This window comes from Medicago truncatula, chromosome 1, assembly GCF_003473485.1.
Source record: "Medicago truncatula cultivar Jemalong A17 chromosome 1, MtrunA17r5.0-ANR, whole genome shotgun sequence".
Lineage (NCBI taxonomy): Eukaryota > Viridiplantae > Streptophyta > Magnoliopsida > Fabales > Fabaceae > Medicago > Medicago truncatula.
Window position 1 is genome coordinate 28,025,795 of NC_053042.1, and position 17,246 is coordinate 28,043,040.

The 17,246-nt window shown below is 31.3% G+C and overlaps 1 protein-coding gene and 1 non-coding gene across 3 annotated transcripts; one reads left to right on the top strand and one right to left on the bottom strand.

Annotated features, from left to right (window-relative positions):
- Nucleotides 1-5,667: 5,667 nt before the first annotated feature.
- Nucleotides 5,668-10,117, top strand: LOC25483624 (sucrose-phosphatase 1). Of its 2 annotated transcripts, none has more exons than XM_039826970.1 (9): nt 5,668-5,735; nt 6,297-6,374; nt 6,583-6,882; nt 7,051-7,152; nt 7,295-7,489; nt 7,613-7,906; nt 8,733-8,919; nt 9,001-9,044; nt 9,844-10,117. In XM_039826970.1, the coding sequence occupies exons 2-9, from the start codon at nt 6,315-6,317 to the stop codon at nt 9,919-9,921; spliced, it is 1,260 nt and encodes a 419-aa protein (XP_039682904.1). In that variant the 5' UTR covers nt 5,668-5,735; nt 6,297-6,314; the 3' UTR covers nt 9,922-10,117. The 2 variants fall into 2 exon arrangements, with proteins under 2 accessions (XP_039682904.1, XP_013467777.1); XM_013612323.3 differs by having other exon boundaries at nt 5,677-5,833.
- A 1,426-nt stretch (nt 10,118-11,543) lies between these two features.
- TRNAC-GCA (transfer RNA cysteine (anticodon GCA)) lies at nt 11,544-11,615 on the bottom strand. Its single transcript has one exon. It is a non-coding gene; the product is annotated as a tRNA-Cys (tRNA).
- Between the last annotated feature and the right edge of the window lie 5,631 nt (nt 11,616-17,246).

A 17,246-nucleotide genomic window follows, 5' to 3' on the forward strand; every position in this document is an offset into this window, starting at 1 on the left:
TAATCAATGCATGAGGAGGTTACATATTCATTTGCAATTGATTTGTGAAGGCTTATTATTTCTAGACGTTACAATTCCACAAACACCACCTTTAATTCTTCCGCTTACACACTTTAACCACGTTTTCAACTTACAACTCATTTTAAACCATTAAATATTCCGAATTTTCTCTTGAGTTAAACAGATGAAATGTAGAGAATTTCGTAAGCTTTCCAACGAGTTAAAGATCACCTCAAACGGACATCCAGAGCGCCAGATATAGCAAAAACAAGACAGACATATCATGACCTACGAAAATAAAACTTTGAACCCAAAATTAATTAGGTTCTTTTATTCCATAATGACTTTATTATTCTTTTCAAGAGAGAGAATTTTAGGATCACGTCAATGGAAAACACCCCAAGAGGGTTGAGTTAAACTCAGCTGTGACGGGGCACATAAAACTCAGTTAATCTCTCGGGATGTGGTGACCTTCCCTATGATAGCAGTGAAAATTGTTTGAATAGCTATGCTCGTAAGATAGGTTCATGCGACACGTTACATGCAAAGATGTGGTCCATATATATTGGTATGGATATGGCTCGGAGACAGGGGATCACACAATTGCAAGTGGAAAGCGACTCATCACTTTTAGTTGACATGGTAACATGGAAATATAACATCAATGGAAAAGTTCCTACCTTGATTCAGCGCATTCGTGACCTAAAAAACATGAGTTGGCATATTCATATCAACCATACATGGCGTGAAAGGAAACAGATCAGCAGATTGGCAAGCTAATTTTAGTCTATCTTCGGACACCTTTGATTTACAAATGATTGAGACTCCTCTTAGAGAGCTTCAACGTTTCCTTTTTTATGACATTTCTGACGCTTGCATGTCTCGGAATGTTCGATTAATCGCTTAGTTTTCTTTTTCATGGCCCTGCCCTCTTTTTTGTACCAAAAAAAAATATGTTAACTAATGTTCATCAAAGTTTAATTTCTTATTTGGTTAATTTAATCAAAGTTTCCCTTATTCTCTCTTTAACTGAAATAACTGAAATTCGAAAAGAAAAAGATGCAAGAGAATATTACTTCGTATATATGTCTACGTGCATGCATGTAAGTAAAGTTTATTGGTGCTCTTCAGTTTTTGTGCTTGAAAAGACAAATCTCCACCCCAATCCAACATGGAACATCGTTGGCCCCTCATTTCATTATCTCATGCCTACCCATGTGTGTGTGAAGGAGATTCTTTTTGGCTAACACTCATTCATCTTTATTTCAAGAGAAATGATATTTGTACAACCATTTCGGTACAACTTTTATACAACTTTATCTTTCATACTCACATTATGTTCTTATTCTCTCTCTACCTTTTTCTCTCTTTATTGTTTTTTACCAATAAGAAGACAGAACAACAAAGTTGTCTCAAAGGTTGTTCCTAAATGGTTGTCAAAATATCACTACTCTTATTTTAAGCATCTATATGTTGTTAAGTAGGAGTTGTTAATTCTTTATTATTTTTTTAATCATAGTTTTTAAATTTTGCAAAATGGAGTGTTTTCAATAACTTTTACCGATAGTCCAAGTGTGACTGAACACATTATTTAATTCTTTATTGCCTTTATTATTTTTCTATCCATTCTATTATGAAATCATATGAAATTTGGTTTGATAATTTGGATTATTGGTTGATTTAGTTTGTAATGGTACTTTGTACTTGATTATAATGTTTTGATAATTTAGATTATGTTGGAACACTATGAGTGTTAATTTGTGAATTAAAAAATCTTCATGTCAACTGTCCCATTGAGTGCTCATTTATAAGGAGAAATTATGTCATTGATTTTGTAGAGGTCAACTAATCCTAGCCATTGGATTTATAACTCATCTTTGACTCTTCACCTATAAATAAAGCTCTTCTCCCACATTTCTACTCACCCCAAAAGTTCTCTTGAGTTGTCAAATGACTTTTCTCTCTTTTTCCTCTTTTAGCTTGTGTTGACGTGTTATTCTTTCTCTTTTTCTCTCCCTCTTTTTCTGTCCCTTCAGATTTAAAGGGTGTTCTTAAGGCCATAGTCCCTTCGGTTTAAAATGTCCCTTCGGAATTAAGAACGGTCTTAAGAACATAGTCCCTTCGGTAAAATTCGTCCCTTCAGAAATAAGAGTATTCTTAAGATATTAGTCCCTTTCGAGATAAATTGTCCCTTCGGAAAATAAGAATAATCTTAAGAATATAATTCATGCTTTTTATGTTTTATGCCCTTGGAGGAGTTAAGGTTAGAGTGGTTGAGACACCATATAAGACTGATCCTAGTACCATATAAGAGTGGTCTTAGTACCATAATAGAGTGGTTTTAGAACCATATCGGAAGGTGTATTTCTAGAACAGATCATATAGTGCAATAGAACTATGATACAGTTGTAGCTGAGCTGTTTTATCCTGGGGACGTCGTCGTTGATAGTCTGCTTGCACAATTTTGGGCAGTATTACGAAACGTCTTAAAGAGAGCGACCTAGTCCGCGACTCAGCCTAGTAATCTCTTCGGTGATAGAAAATATTTTTAACTAATTTTGACTATTATTCCAATAGATTATAAGTTAATATAGAACATTGAAATTTTAGCTATATGTTGATATGTCATGTTATTTGATTTGATAATTGTCATATTATAAAAATTGTCATTGATATTTTTTTTTTGTTACATAAATTGCCATTGACATACAAATGAGCAATCAAATCGTTCGATTAAGGGAATGTTAAAGTGGCATATTGTTATATAATACATTACAACATTTTTCTCAGAGTTGGGAAATTTTTTTTTATTAAAAAAATGATTCACAACAGCGACAAGGATGAAGTTAGGATACCCGAATCCATCGGGTACAAGGATAAAATTCAAATTCTCATTTCAGTTGGATATGAGTAGATGATGGAGATGAGGAAGGTAAAATTTGTCCCTATCTCACCCATTGTCATGTCTTGTATTAGAAGGGAATAGATACATAACACTTGATATTTAAGCGCAAAAATTAAGCATCACACCTATGCACCTTATAAAATGAGTTTAAATTTGCTCAATTTATCTACACCAATTTATTATCCGTTTCATCAAATATATGTCAACTCATAGCCTTTTTAAACGTTGATTTGATTAGAACTGATACCTTTTAGTGTTTGTGCTAACATAATAAAAATACGAGTTGGGTAATACTATGTTAAACTAAAAATGGTGATTTTTTTTATTAAAATCAAGAATTATTTATTACAAAATTATGTATTCAATATAAAGTGCATAAGTTTTATGATAAATTTATAACTTTTGAATCAGGGATAAAATTAAGTACTTAGTATAAAATACGCAGAATCTGTATGTTTGCTTATAATTAGCCGACACAAGTTTGTGTTTGTGTCAAAATTTTGTTTCGAAGTATATTTTCTTATAAATACTAGCAGAAAGACAAGTACGGTCTCTCCGCTTTTTCTACTACGCAGACACATATGATTATTTTATAATGTTTGTTTGTATAATTTTGATTAAAAATTTTAAATTTTAAAATATTAATGAAAATTATTGATATATTGATTTATAAACAAAATATTGTCAAGGCATATAACAAAATTATCTATGAACTCAACATATTTTAGTTTGTCTGCATATAAAATAATGATCATTTATTGTTTATTCTAATAGAAAGAAAAATTGCTATGATTGCGATAAAAGAATATCTTTAAAAACTATATTTTTGGTAAAATCTCATCTTCTCCTTCTATTTTTCCTTTTTTAATGAGAACTTTTGTTGAATTTTTAGAAACTCCTATTGATAAAGCTACATATAATTGACCATGGCTGAAAACATGTCATGGAAGACAGATTCCGACATTGGAATGGTCTGCCCTTGTGACTTATTTATGGCAATTGCAAAATTTAGTCTAACGGAAAACTGTTTTCCATTGAGCACAAAGGGAAGTCCTGGACTCACATTTGTTTCTAATTTAATTCTAGGCAATATAATGCTCTTTTTTCAGCATTGCTTCATTGCTTCATGTTAGGATTTTCACATCCAACATATTCTTAAATAAAACACGACATAACAATCGTGTCCCATTTCACAAGACATATATGGGGTCTATGTTTCGCAACAGAATCAAAGATACACCTTTTTTTACCTTTAAAACATGTGGCGGGATACTTCCTTGAGCAACTAAGTTTAAGAATTCATGTTGATATAAGTTATGAGTATCCTCTTCAACCTCGTCAAATGACAACAAAATATGTTCGTCTCCTGGAATATTGATAATTATGTCATTCAAATTTTGAACATCATCATTTGTAGATGTAATTATGGCTCTTTCGATCGTATACGGTGCATCCCATCCATGCAAATATAATTGTGGAAAAATATGATCAATAAGAGTTTGTATTGACTTTTCGGCTTCCCATGGTAATGCAATTTGAGGAGGCATCCTTACCATATCATTGGGTTTAGTAGGTTCAACACTGTCACCAATTCGCATAATAAATTGTGCAAATTCATGATCATTCATTGATCGCATATTTTATACCATATGTAGGACCTTGGTATTAGCCCACAAATAAGACCTAATAATACATGCAAATATCATTTGTGCCTACCTTTTTGAATAACTAGAAGTACTTGACGAAAATCTCCACCCATGATCATAACTTTTCCACCAAATGGAGCATCATAGTCTAAAATATCTTTTAGTGTTCAATCTAATGCTTCTAAATAATATATGTTTGTCATTGGGGCTTCATCCCAAATTATGGCAGTTGTTACTCTAATAAGCTTTGCAAGATCTTTTTACTTTTATATATTACAGATGGAATTTGATTGTACATCAAAAGGTAAATTAAATCAGGAATGTGCGTGCAATTCTATCACCCAATAATAATGTTGCAGCTATACCAAATGACGCGGTTGCTAAGATAGTTTTTCCTCTATTTCTCAAAGTTGCCGTTAATGCTCGATAAAGGAATGTTTTACCTGTTCCGCCTGGACCATCAACAAAAAATACTTGACTCTATTTACGATCAATGACATTCATAACGTTAGAAGATTTAAAATCAAATATTTAACATTATTGTTTCCTTACGTTTGTTACTAATATTTTTTTAGACGATTTAAAGTTCAATCTTTAACAATATTATTTGTTCACGTTTGTTACTAACCTTTTTTTTAGATGATTTAAAGTCCAATCTTTAACAATATTTTTTGCTCACGTTTGTTACATTTGTTTTAATATTTAAATTAAATTTATTCTTATATATTTGTTACATGTGTTATTTGTATTTAAAATTAAGGGTATTCTTGGAAAGAAAAGTCCAACCCAAAAGTTCTGAAAGAGGTTTTTTTTTTTTTGGTGGTGGCCAGGGTTTGAACTCCGAACCTTGCAAATTTTTATGCATTGTCCATACCAACAGAGCTAAGCTCACGAGGACAGAGGTAATTTTCTTTATATATAGTATAAATGACATGACATTATTTTGATTAAGATTATTTTGATATCGATTAAAATCATAAATTATTTTGATTAAATTTTAAAATATAAGTTTTAAAATAAATTGGGTTAAATATGTTTTTGGTCCCTATAAATATACAAACTTTTCGTTTTAGTCCCTCCAAAATTTTTATTCAACTTTTAGTCCCTATAGATAGAGTACTAACCAAGGTTGAATCAGGAGAGACACACATTAGTAGAAGAAGCGGCAATAGGATCGAATTAAGGTATTGTTATTCCGATTCGATTGGCATCTTTTTCGTTATTATTATATCATCCTCACCACTCACCACCCTTCTTCTTCTCCCATTCCACTTCACTACTGGTAATTTTTCATTTCCCTTTCTTCTCGATTAACTATTTTAATGTGATTTTTATGCTTTCTTAATTATTGAATCATTCCTACTACTGTGTCGAATTGTTTAGGTGAATCTATGATTATCATTTCATAACTAATTTTAACCATCTTCATTACAATCTGTATTAAATTCAACTCATGCATACAATACAATTTCAACAATACAGTTTTTTTTATTTTTTATGAATTTGTTTATGAATAAATCCTCAATTTAATCTCGCCAATTTAGTCACTAAAATACATAAATGTAATATAAGTAGTATTTAAAGTATAATTGGTACTAAATTGGAGAGAGAGTAATATTTTAAAGATCATAATGATGATTTATTTGTTGTTTAATTTCTGTTTAGGAAGAGAGGGGTATACTATTATTTATAATGGTAGATTAACATTTCATTTTTTTTAATATTTTTTGAATTTCTAATCACAGGATTAAGGATTGTACATCATGGATAGATTGAAATCTTCTGCGCGGCTCATGATTGTTTCCGATCTCGATCACACAATGGTAAGTTTTGTGGTTTATCATCTTTTAATGATCCATTAATATGATGTTTTTCTTCTTGTTGTTAGCCATGAAGCACTGACACAGACACGAACACCAGACACACACTGACATGTGTCGGATATCACACACACATTCAATATGAAGTTCACTGTTGCAGCGGTTGTTAGTGAACCTGTGATTTGAGTGATTGATAAGTTTCTGATTGCAGGTTGATCATCATGATGCAGAGAATAGTTCGCTTTTGAGGTTCAATGCCCTTTGGGAAGCCTCATATCGCCACGATTCTTTGCTGGTGTTCTCAACTGGCAGGTCGCCTTTACTCTACAAACAACTGAGGAAAGAGAAGCCTATGATAACTCCAGATATAACCATCATGTCTGTGGGAACTGAGATTACTTATGGAAAATCGATGGTTCCCGATGATGGGTGGGTTCAAGTTTTGAACCAGAAATGGGACAAGGACATTGTCATTGAGGAAGCAAGCAAGTTTCCTGAACTTAAGCCTCAGGTATTTTGAGTAGGTATTCACCGTGATTTGATTGGTTATTGTTTTCTGTGAACCATGGTTCAGGAACTCGCTAGCACATCTACTTATTTGATTGTTACATTATTATTTTGAGCAGCAATGGCTTCAATCAAGTGGTTTGATTCATATTTTGAATGATCGGTACTGCAGGCAGAAACAGAACAACGGGCACACAAAGTTAGCTTTTATGTAGAGAAAGACAATGCTAAGCAAGTGACAGAGGCTCTTTCTAAGATTTTGGAACAGCGTGGGGTAAGCTATAATGCATTAATATCCATTTTACTCAGAAACGATTTCGTGCAAATCATGTGTATATATGTTGGATTTTCCGATGTCTTACTATGCATGTGAAATATTGTATTTTGTTCCATAACATTGCGTAATTTTTGGCCAGTTGGATGTGAAAATAATATACAGTGGAGGAGTTGATTTGGATATATTACCACAAGGTGCTGGCAAAGGTCAAGCTCTTGCCTATTTGCTTAAAAAGTTTGAGACCGAGGGAAAGCTACCTGGTAATACTCTAGTTTGTGGTGACTCCGGAAATGATGCCGAGCTATTCAGCATCCCAGGAGTTTATGGTGTCATGGTTGGTAGTTTATCATATTTACCAACCATATTTTCAATATTTTTTTTAACATATTTTCATTAGATTATTAGTCTAAAATTAGGATGTCTTTGCATGCTGCATCTGTTTCTGTTCATTGGGTAGGTAAGCAATGCACAAGAGGAATTACTGCAGTGGCATGCCGAAAATGCAAAAGATAACCCTAAGATTCTGCATGCCTCAGAGCGTTGTGCATCTGGGATTATACAAGCCATAGGTCATTTTAACTTGGGCCCAAACCTGTCCCCAAGAGATGTTTCAGACATTGGACAAGAACAGAGTGTTGAAAATGTGTCTGCAGTTCAAGAAATAGTGAACTTTAGTCTGTTAATAGAAAAGTGGAGACGTGCAGAAGTTGAGAACTCGGAGCTGTTTATTGCTGCTATAAAGGCATCCACTGTATGATTGATATCCCTTACTTTTACAGATTGCCTATTGTATGTTCTTTATGCATTAACAAACTCCTGCGTATTTGAAATGTAGTCCAAAATTCTTTTTACTAAAGCATTCCTTTTTGGTGCATTTTTTTTCATTTTCGAGTTTCATGGACTAACAAATTCTGAGTATACAAACAGGAAATTGAAAAGAAAAATCTGATATTAGTAACTTTTTTTTCTCCCGAAGGACCGCATTTGTGCAGTTTTTACATGCCTTGATTAAGCTTTAGCAAGTTCTGAGTTTACAAACAGGAAATCGAAAAGCAAGATCTGATATTAATAACATTTTTTTCATCTATATCTCTCAAAGCACCGCATTTGTGCAGTTTTTACATGCCTTGATTTAACTTTAGATACATAGCTCACTTTGCTTTGGTAATATTTTCTGGTTTGGTTTGTACAAGTTGTTGATGAATATTATCTTGTTTTGGCAATTGGCATTCACTTCTATTTTCCAGAATATCTTTCATCAACTGATATTAAGTTTTATCATTAGTTATTTTTTATGAGGAAGTTTTATCATTGGTATACATGTCTAATTAGATATTCTACATTTTGTTATATATTTGACATTCTTGCTGAACTGTTCAACCATTATAACAATTCGGAATAGACATTTCCATGGTGAACTGCACTAAATTTTATTAAATAAAATTTGCTTAAAAGCTAAATTTTATGACCTTCCTGCCATAATCTCTTTTCTTGATCACATGATCATTTTTCCACGAGTCTTTATGCAAGAGTTTACTTGTTGAGAATTGTCTAAACTATTTTGTTTTAATATGCAGGATCCATCTGGTGTGTATATCCACCCTTCTGGTGCTGACCATAATCTTAACGAGTATATAAATATTTTGAGAAAGGAGTATGGTAAGAAACAGGGGAAACAGTTTAGGATATGGTTGGACAATGTGTTGGCTACACAGATAAGTTCAGATATATGGCTGGTGAAGTTTGATAAATGGGAGTTACACGGTATGAGTTTGCTCTAGTTTTTATTATTTATGTTCATTTCATTCCCCCTCTTTTATATCTCTCGAACTTGCCAACTTGCAGATGAAGAGCGGCATGGTTGTGTTGTCACTACCATACTAAGAAAGGTATGTGTAATGCATAAGTATTTTTATGGAGTGAATAAGCAAATTGGTTCTCAAAATTGTTAGTGTAGGTCAAAATAGTCTGATTTTTGCGAATTGGCAAAAACATCACTAAAATTAAAAAAGAGTTGCGCTTATCCTCCATTGTTTTCTTAAAAACCACACCCCTCTGGATTTACCAATCCAAACGAGAAAAAACACGGCTTTTCTAACATTGGATGGGTATATCTGAAAAAAGAACTGGTGCTTTTCCGTCTGGACTGGTAGACTCGGACGAGAATTGTTTTTCAGAACCACCGGGGGTGGGAAAAGAAGCTCTTAATTAAGATATATACATCAAAATAGTCATTCAATATATGTTTATCACTAGAGACTATGATGTGGCACATTAATTGAATATTTGACACCCCCATGTTAGTCCCACATCATTGCCACCATACTAGAGACTTGTTTGCCTATGAAATTTAAGTCTTTTAATTTGCCAATAATTAGTTCTTGCACAATTGCAATTACTGACAAATTTATCCCTAAAATGGCCTACATTTCATAGATATATTAGTCTCTAGTAAGCTAGCATTGGCGTCAGATCAATGTACAATGTGACATACATATGCAGTTAATGTGTTACATCATTACCTTTAACGACAAAAGGGACTATTTTTTATGACATTTTACAATTTCGTGAATGTATTTTCCGTTTGGTAAAAATGAGGGACTATTTTGACCGTTACTAATTTGCATTTTCACTATATTCTTACGCGGTCTTTAATTTTTTCTAATAAGAATGAAATTTGGGTTTCAGGATTCCGATTGGTTCACCTGGATGCATGTGCACCAATCGTGGTTGGAACAATCTGGCCAAAATGAGTGGATAATATAGACAGTTCCTAGGGCTTATCCAAGTTTTATCTTGTGATCCCTTTTGCAATAAATGTTATGTAATTCATGACAAACCAATCTCTACATTTTAAATATTTTGAAGATCTTCCATAATGTCAAGGTGTCCCATGATACATGTATCTGAAATTTACTGTTAAATTTCTGGTTGCATAGCTTTCTTGATAATCAATTTTTAACATCTCTGCTTGATGATAGATGGTTCTCTTGCGATATTGTTTGTCATGATTGGTCTTAATCCCCTTTTCTTCACATTTATGTTGTGAAGCAATCATCATCTGCATAAGTAATAGAATGAAGAAAAAAAACATAAATGTTGAAAATGTTGTGTTTTTCATAATTTTGTCAATATCAGAGCTTAAGTGGATCGTAGTAGAATGTTTATCTAATGTAATCTACTTCTACTTTCTTTTGTGTCTTCACTTAGTACTCTAGATTATGAAATTATGTATGTATACCAGAGCTTAGTACATTAGATTAAGCTGTTGGGAGGAACAGTTCATAAAGTATTGATTCAATAAACGTTTATGAAATAAGTTATATTTCTACTCTTAAAAAGAAAAGAGGTTAATTTTTTGCATAAATTATGAAAATGATTATTTTTATTTTAAAAAGCATAACTGCGAAATTCGCATACAATCATACATTAAGAATTAAGTTAATTTTTTTTTTTAAGAAAGGTAAGTTTAAAATTGATTTTCAGTCTTTACTAACTACTTCGTTAACAGATAAAAAAATAGAAACAGAAAAAGAAGTAAGTGAAAAATGACTTGGAGAGTAATCATAAGTTATTTTCATATTTGGCTTATATTTCTAAGTTAATATAAGTTTACGATTGATCGCATAAAATGTCATATTTTAAGTTCATTCATTTACTAAGAAGAAAGTTAGAAACATTTTATTTGCAACACTCCTTCTAATAACAACTCTCAAATATAAGTTAGTGAGTATTAAAAAGAGTGTTCATAACGTTCCTATTTTCTCTAAAAAAAAAAAAAAAAGGTTCCTATTTACCATTTTAATATGAAAATTGCTATTTCAAGCGAAAAGATATCTCACGAATACATCGCGAATGTGTATTCCACCCAGCCCCTTTTGTTGACTTCCTCCTTTTTCAATTGACTTACCTTGAATTGTTGAAAATTTCAAGTTTTCATTGGTTGATTTTTAAGTCGCGATGCTCTCGTGATGAGTTTTTCGCTTTATATAGCAATGCTGTTTTTTTTTTTTTTTGTCAAGTAACTTAGTGGCTAGAATTTACCTTTTTTTTAAGGTGAATAAGTGGGGTGTCTGGGGTTCGAACCCCGGTCCCTACATATAATAATGCATGTTCCTACAAACTGAGCTATGCTCACGGAGACTATCCCCTCTAGTGAATATTAAAAATAATGCTCCCTTGGTAAAATAAACATACTGTATCCTAAGTTGGTAATTTTAAGGGACTATTTGTAGTCTTTTTTTACAAATGGCATTCATCTTTCAATGGAGACTCGTGTTGTGAGGTTTTATCTAAATAATAAAAAGTAATAAAAGGAAGAAATACGATGTCACTTAACAAAAAGGAAGTAATGACTAAGAATAACGAAAAATAAAAAAAATATAATGAGGGCCCAACCGGGTTCGAACCGGTGACCTCTTGATCTGCAGTCAAATGCTCTACCACTGAGCTATGGACCCATGTTGATGTTAATCCCAATTGATTAATATATATTAACGTATATATGAAATTAAACGCACAAAACCTACACTTTTATTAAACCTCAACTGTGATTTTGTCAAAAATAAAAGGATTAATAGTGTTTTTCACCCCTGTAATATATGTCATTTTTGGTTTTCGCCTCTATAAAATTTTCGGTTTGATTTGCACCCTCGTAAAAATTAAAATTTCCGGAAAACACCCCTAATAGGCCATTTTCAGAATTTTTTTTCAAGAAATTCTGGTTTTTGAATGGCCTATTAAGGGTGTTTTTCGGAAAATAAAAATTTTACGAGGGTGCAAATCAAACCGAAAATTTTATAGAGGCGAAAACCGGAAATGACATATATTACAGGGGTGAAAACACTATTAACCCAAAATAAAAAACAATCTCAACTGTGATAATTTATGAGTGGAGACATTAACAGTAATCAATTAACAATTACATAAACAAAAACTTCCTTAAAAAAAAAAATTACATAAACAAAAACATATATGATAAAGTGAAATAGTTTGCAGCTATTAACAAAAAAAAAAAAAAAAAAGACTAAATTAGATATTTGATTATGTAATTTTCATTTTGATCTTATAACTAATTATTATTACACTTAAATTTTTAACTTACTTTTGTCGGTTAAGTTATTTTTAAGTTAAATTGAAAGTTTAAAATGAATTAATATTCTAGGTGATCGATCAGGAATCTTATTAATCATTTTTTATTTATTTTGAACTATTGATCTATTATAAAAAAAAAAATTAACAATTAAATTTTGAATGTCTACTGAAAATTATTATTTTCTCATGTATTAATTCTTACTTTCTTATAAACGTTTGCAACAATTAAATATTGATCTTTTATAAAAAAAAAAAATTAACAATTAAATTTTGAATGTCTACCGAAAATTATTATTTTCTCATGTATTAATTCTTACTTTCTTATAAACGTTTGCAACAACAACTCAACAGAGATCCCAAACTAATACCATTAGACCAACCTAAATGGGTTAACAACGTTTTAATGACTAAAAGTGAAATATCATACTTTCTCTTTTAATTATTATTCTTGATTCTTAATGACTTAACTCAATTATGTACTTGAGAGCTATTTTTTTGGTAGTGGACGAGGTTTGAACCCCAGATCTTACATATATTATGTATTGTCCAACCAACTAAGTTAAGCTCACAAGGACATTTGAGAACTATAATATGACTGTTCAGTTTTTCCATTGTTTTCGTTCCTTTTTATCTTTTGACTTATTCACGTAAACTTTTGATTTAACACTTTCTTTCTAACACACCTTATATTTAAAAGTCTTAATTCTTTGGTTTATTACTTCCATTTTACCTTCTTAAAAACAATCTTCTAAACTATTTTCTTTCCATCGAACTAAACATACAAAAACATACTTTTTTTTTTTTTTAAAAACACTAAAACATAATATGATTTGTCATTCTTTCAAAATAATAATAATATGATTTGTCATAATTTAAAGAATGGATAAATACTATATATCATACACATTTTCTCACATGATGCGTGTACATTGCACCAAGTTGACACATGCATTAGAATATTTCATGGGACACCCACTCTTATGAAATCTATCTTATCCAAACACATCATATTTAAATGCCTAAGTCCTCAATTTCGTCTCCATATTTTCTTTTGTCTACTATAACAAAGAAATCGAAAATCATCCATATAATTGAATGGGTATTCGAGTTGTGTACGGGTTGTTGTTCCTATCTATGTTCTGTACATGCATCATCTTCCTTGATCTTATGCTTTCTCCTCTCTTATTCTTCACATCTTGAACAACGTTTCTTTACCTCATCTTCACAATAGTCATGGCCTCATGTTTTGGTATTTATATGTACACTTTCCTTTTGTAATTCAATGTGCAAAAGTTAATCATTTTAGAAGTGTGGAACTGTCGATTGATGTTTAATTTCAAGTATTGCTTAATTATTAATGCTCTATTACATTGCTTACTTATTTTTTTCATTAGTTAATTTTTTTGGTAATAAACAAAATTTGGGGTGTCCAAGATAGAGAAGACTACGAAGGAAAGGATTATAATTCACTTCCTCCAATATAACTATTACAAGTAGAATTAGTCTATGTGACGATGACCAAACATAATTTTCTAAAACTATATAATATGAAATAAAAATTCGCATCTCATTTACCAGCCTCGGTTCATATGCTCATACACGGAAACGACTTTTCTCCTATATTTGCTACTAAAATCTCAAAATTCCAGCTCATAAATTGTGGGACATTGTCACTTGGATAATCAAATTATCAATAGATTTATGCTTATCCATGTTAATAATGTTGTCTCTTTTCTATTGTGTATTATGCTTATGCTCTTCAAAATTGTTTGAGGAGATGTTGTTTAGAAATTCATGAAAGAAAAATAAATTGTATAGTAGAATAAGAGATATCAGAGAGATACTATCAAATATTATAAGGTATATTATAAATTATCCATTTTATTGGAATAATAAAATGATGCCTATTAAAATTTGGTTATAAGAAAATACATAGTTACAAGTAATTTGCTTTCTCCATTGTGACAGTGTTGTCACTTAAAAATCATTCAATTTAATATGTACAATAAATCTTCACATCGTATTATATTAATTCAATGTGGAGGTTTGTTGCTTGAAAGATTTTAAGCAGACTCATATAATAACTCTAAATTTGGATTTAATTTTTCCCAGTGGAGATGTTGTCGTTTGGAATTTATCTAAGTAAACTTCATAAATTATATTGGGGAAGTTGATATGACAATACATGTATATTGTTTAAAAGTGGATAAACCATTGTATTCAAATAATACAATGATTTTAATTAGATATGAATTCAATGAGAATAAATTTACAAGTAGATTTATCTTATTGATGACTAAGTTGTCGCTTAGTAAACAACTAAGCAGACTTATATAAATTTATCATGTAATCCAAGTTTATTTTTATAGACTTGATGAAATATGAGGTTAATTGACTTAGAGACGTCTTAGTCAATATTTATGAATTTAGCGGATCCGTATATAAAATCCTCTTGGGAGAAAATTTAGGGAAATGAGACTACGCCACTAGAAAACGACAAGTAATGGAAACCCAACCTTTGTGATTGGAGATCCCATGAAGAAGGTTTAACGGGTAAAAACAAATTACTGTTAGTTATGTTAGCACTTAAATGATTTTGTCCCATTTCTATGGTGTATCATAATGAATATGAGAAGTGCTAAATAATATAAAATTGAGGGGTAAGCTTTAAAGGCTTTTAATGATTGCCATTAGCCTTTATGGGTGGTGTATGGTTGTAGCATACATTAGATGAAATCACCTATATGAGTGTCAAGTGGGGCCGCTTGCATGAGACCGTGGCGGGTCTCTAGAGCACTCATGAAAACGAGACACGCACACGGCCTAAATGCGCAACACAGCGATTACACGAGAATTGTGGGGGTGTAATGTGATTGTTAAACCTCTAGCATACATCAAGTGTATTGGGTTCCATAGCTTGCTAAACCAATTCACTGTGTGTTAAGTCTCATCAGTCTAGGACGGGTTCCATAGCTTGCTACACCATTCCGATGCATTACACTCAAAGGTGACTCAAGCTATATATATATTTTTTAATTTAAAACTTTTGAAATATGTGGAGGATTGTTGTATATTTTAGATATTTCAAAAGTTATTTATTTTATACTGATTGATTGATTTAATTAATATTATTGAGAAAACTAATTTTGTTGACTTCATATACTGTTTCGGTTTGGCCATAAGTTGCGCAATTCTGCGGATAATTCTGAAAAATCCTAATGATTGTTGTAAAATAATGATTAGAATATTAAAATCTGTTTATGTGAAAATATATACTATTTGAATGAAGTGCCTCATCATTTAGGAGATTAATTGTCCATTGTTTACATGAATGAATGTCTTGGCGGTGCTTGCATATATGTGTAAATATTAGTGATTGAATATTCTGATTGAGTCATATGCCAATAAAAATATAAATTTTTGTACCTCACTAAACCACATCATTATTATGTCTCAAATACAAATTATCAAAAATACTAAAATAACATTTTGTCGAAAAAACATTGAACAAGACAAAAAGTTGTCAAATACCTTAAAAGTTTGTCATGTGTTGTTCTATTTTGTATTGTATTAGTCATGTCTTATATTGTTTTGTCTAGTACTTACCTTTTAGCAGATCAAACACACCATGTACATTTCTTGTTACATTGAGACCCTAATTCATCATAGAAATAAAATGGAAATGTAGTTATTCTATAGGTGCATAAGTAGGCAACATTGACCGAACTAAGTGAAAAAAGATTAATTGTGTTCATTGTCTTTTGCTATCGTTTCTTTAATCTTCTATATTGGTTGTTCTTCTATCAACTTTCAATTCGTCACTCTATACTAAATTTTTGGTGAATATGGTCAAGGAATTAGAAATCACAACATATTATATCAAAATTGTTCTATGTCAAATATGAACTAAAAGTCTCACGTTTTTCAAAAGTGAAGGTTGAAGATCATATAAATGAGATGATTCATACACCCAAAGTTTTAAAATTTTAAATTAAGACGTGATGTCAAATTCTCTTTGTGTGGTTGATCTTGACCTAATGGGATGATTTCTCAAGTTCTTCCCATAATCCAACAATGATATAAGAGCCAATGATTACAAAATGGAACATCTTGGATAAGTGGAAAGACTCACATCTTGGTAACGAAATGTGAGTCCAACCACATGGAGGAACATATCTTTTATGATTCTTTGTCCTCTGGTTTTGTCCCGGCTCGTTGGTGAAATGTTTTTTTTTTTTTTTTATCAAGTTGCATATTATGTTGTCAACAATGTTGGTGTTTATTAGAGTTTGTTTTTGGTTTTATACTTGAGTAGTTCAACTTTGTTTGAAAGTTGGTTTATGAGAATGCTTGATCAAGTTATAAAAACTTGTTTGATCAAGTTATTTATGGCTGCCCAATTTTACTAAGCAATAATAAAAGCTTGTTTGAAAGTTAGTTACAATCTTACTACCTCAATACTATTTATCGACACTAACTAATTAGTAATCAGAAGACTAACTTATATTTTCGATACATACGATTCGACTTCACCTGTAATTTATACATCCTAATTATTATTTTTCCTAAAAAGAACTTCACTTTTATATTTTTATAAGCAAAAACTTCACTATTATTAATTGAGTCCTAATCAAATTAATCAACTCCTAACAAAAAAAAAAAAAAATCCTAATCACATCCACACAAGCACTTGGCTTTAATTAAACAAACAAATAATAAACAACAATATCACAAGGTGAGTCAAAAAATGTGGCAAATACATAGCACACGAGTCCAATTGTACGTTCCCTGCCAATTCCCCTTTCTCTACATTTTCTGTGTGTGTCTCCCTCAATTTGACTATTACACCCGTGTTCTCTCTAGAAACCCAAAATCATATGCTTTTTATTAGCTGCCATTGCGTAATCCATTTTGTCATCATCCTATTTTTCTTCATCTAATTCTAGATACATCAAATAAACCCAAAAATAAAAAATGTCTCATCTCAACTTACTTTA

What these genes read in the sequence shown, in the direction of transcription:
- LOC25483624 (XM_039826970.1), top strand. Translation starts at nt 6,315, where the DNA reads ATGGATAGATTGAAATCTTCTGCGCGGCTCATGATTGTTTCCGATCTC. An exon ending in CAGGAGTTTATGGTGTCATG is followed by an intron (nt 7,490 to 7,612) that starts GTTGGTAGTTTA and finishes TTCATTGGGTAG; the next exon opens with GTAAGCAATGCACAAGAGGA. An exon ending in TGATAAATGGGAGTTACACG is followed by an intron (nt 8,920 to 9,000) that starts GTATGAGTTTGC and finishes GCCAACTTGCAG; the next exon opens with ATGAAGAGCGGCATGGTTGT.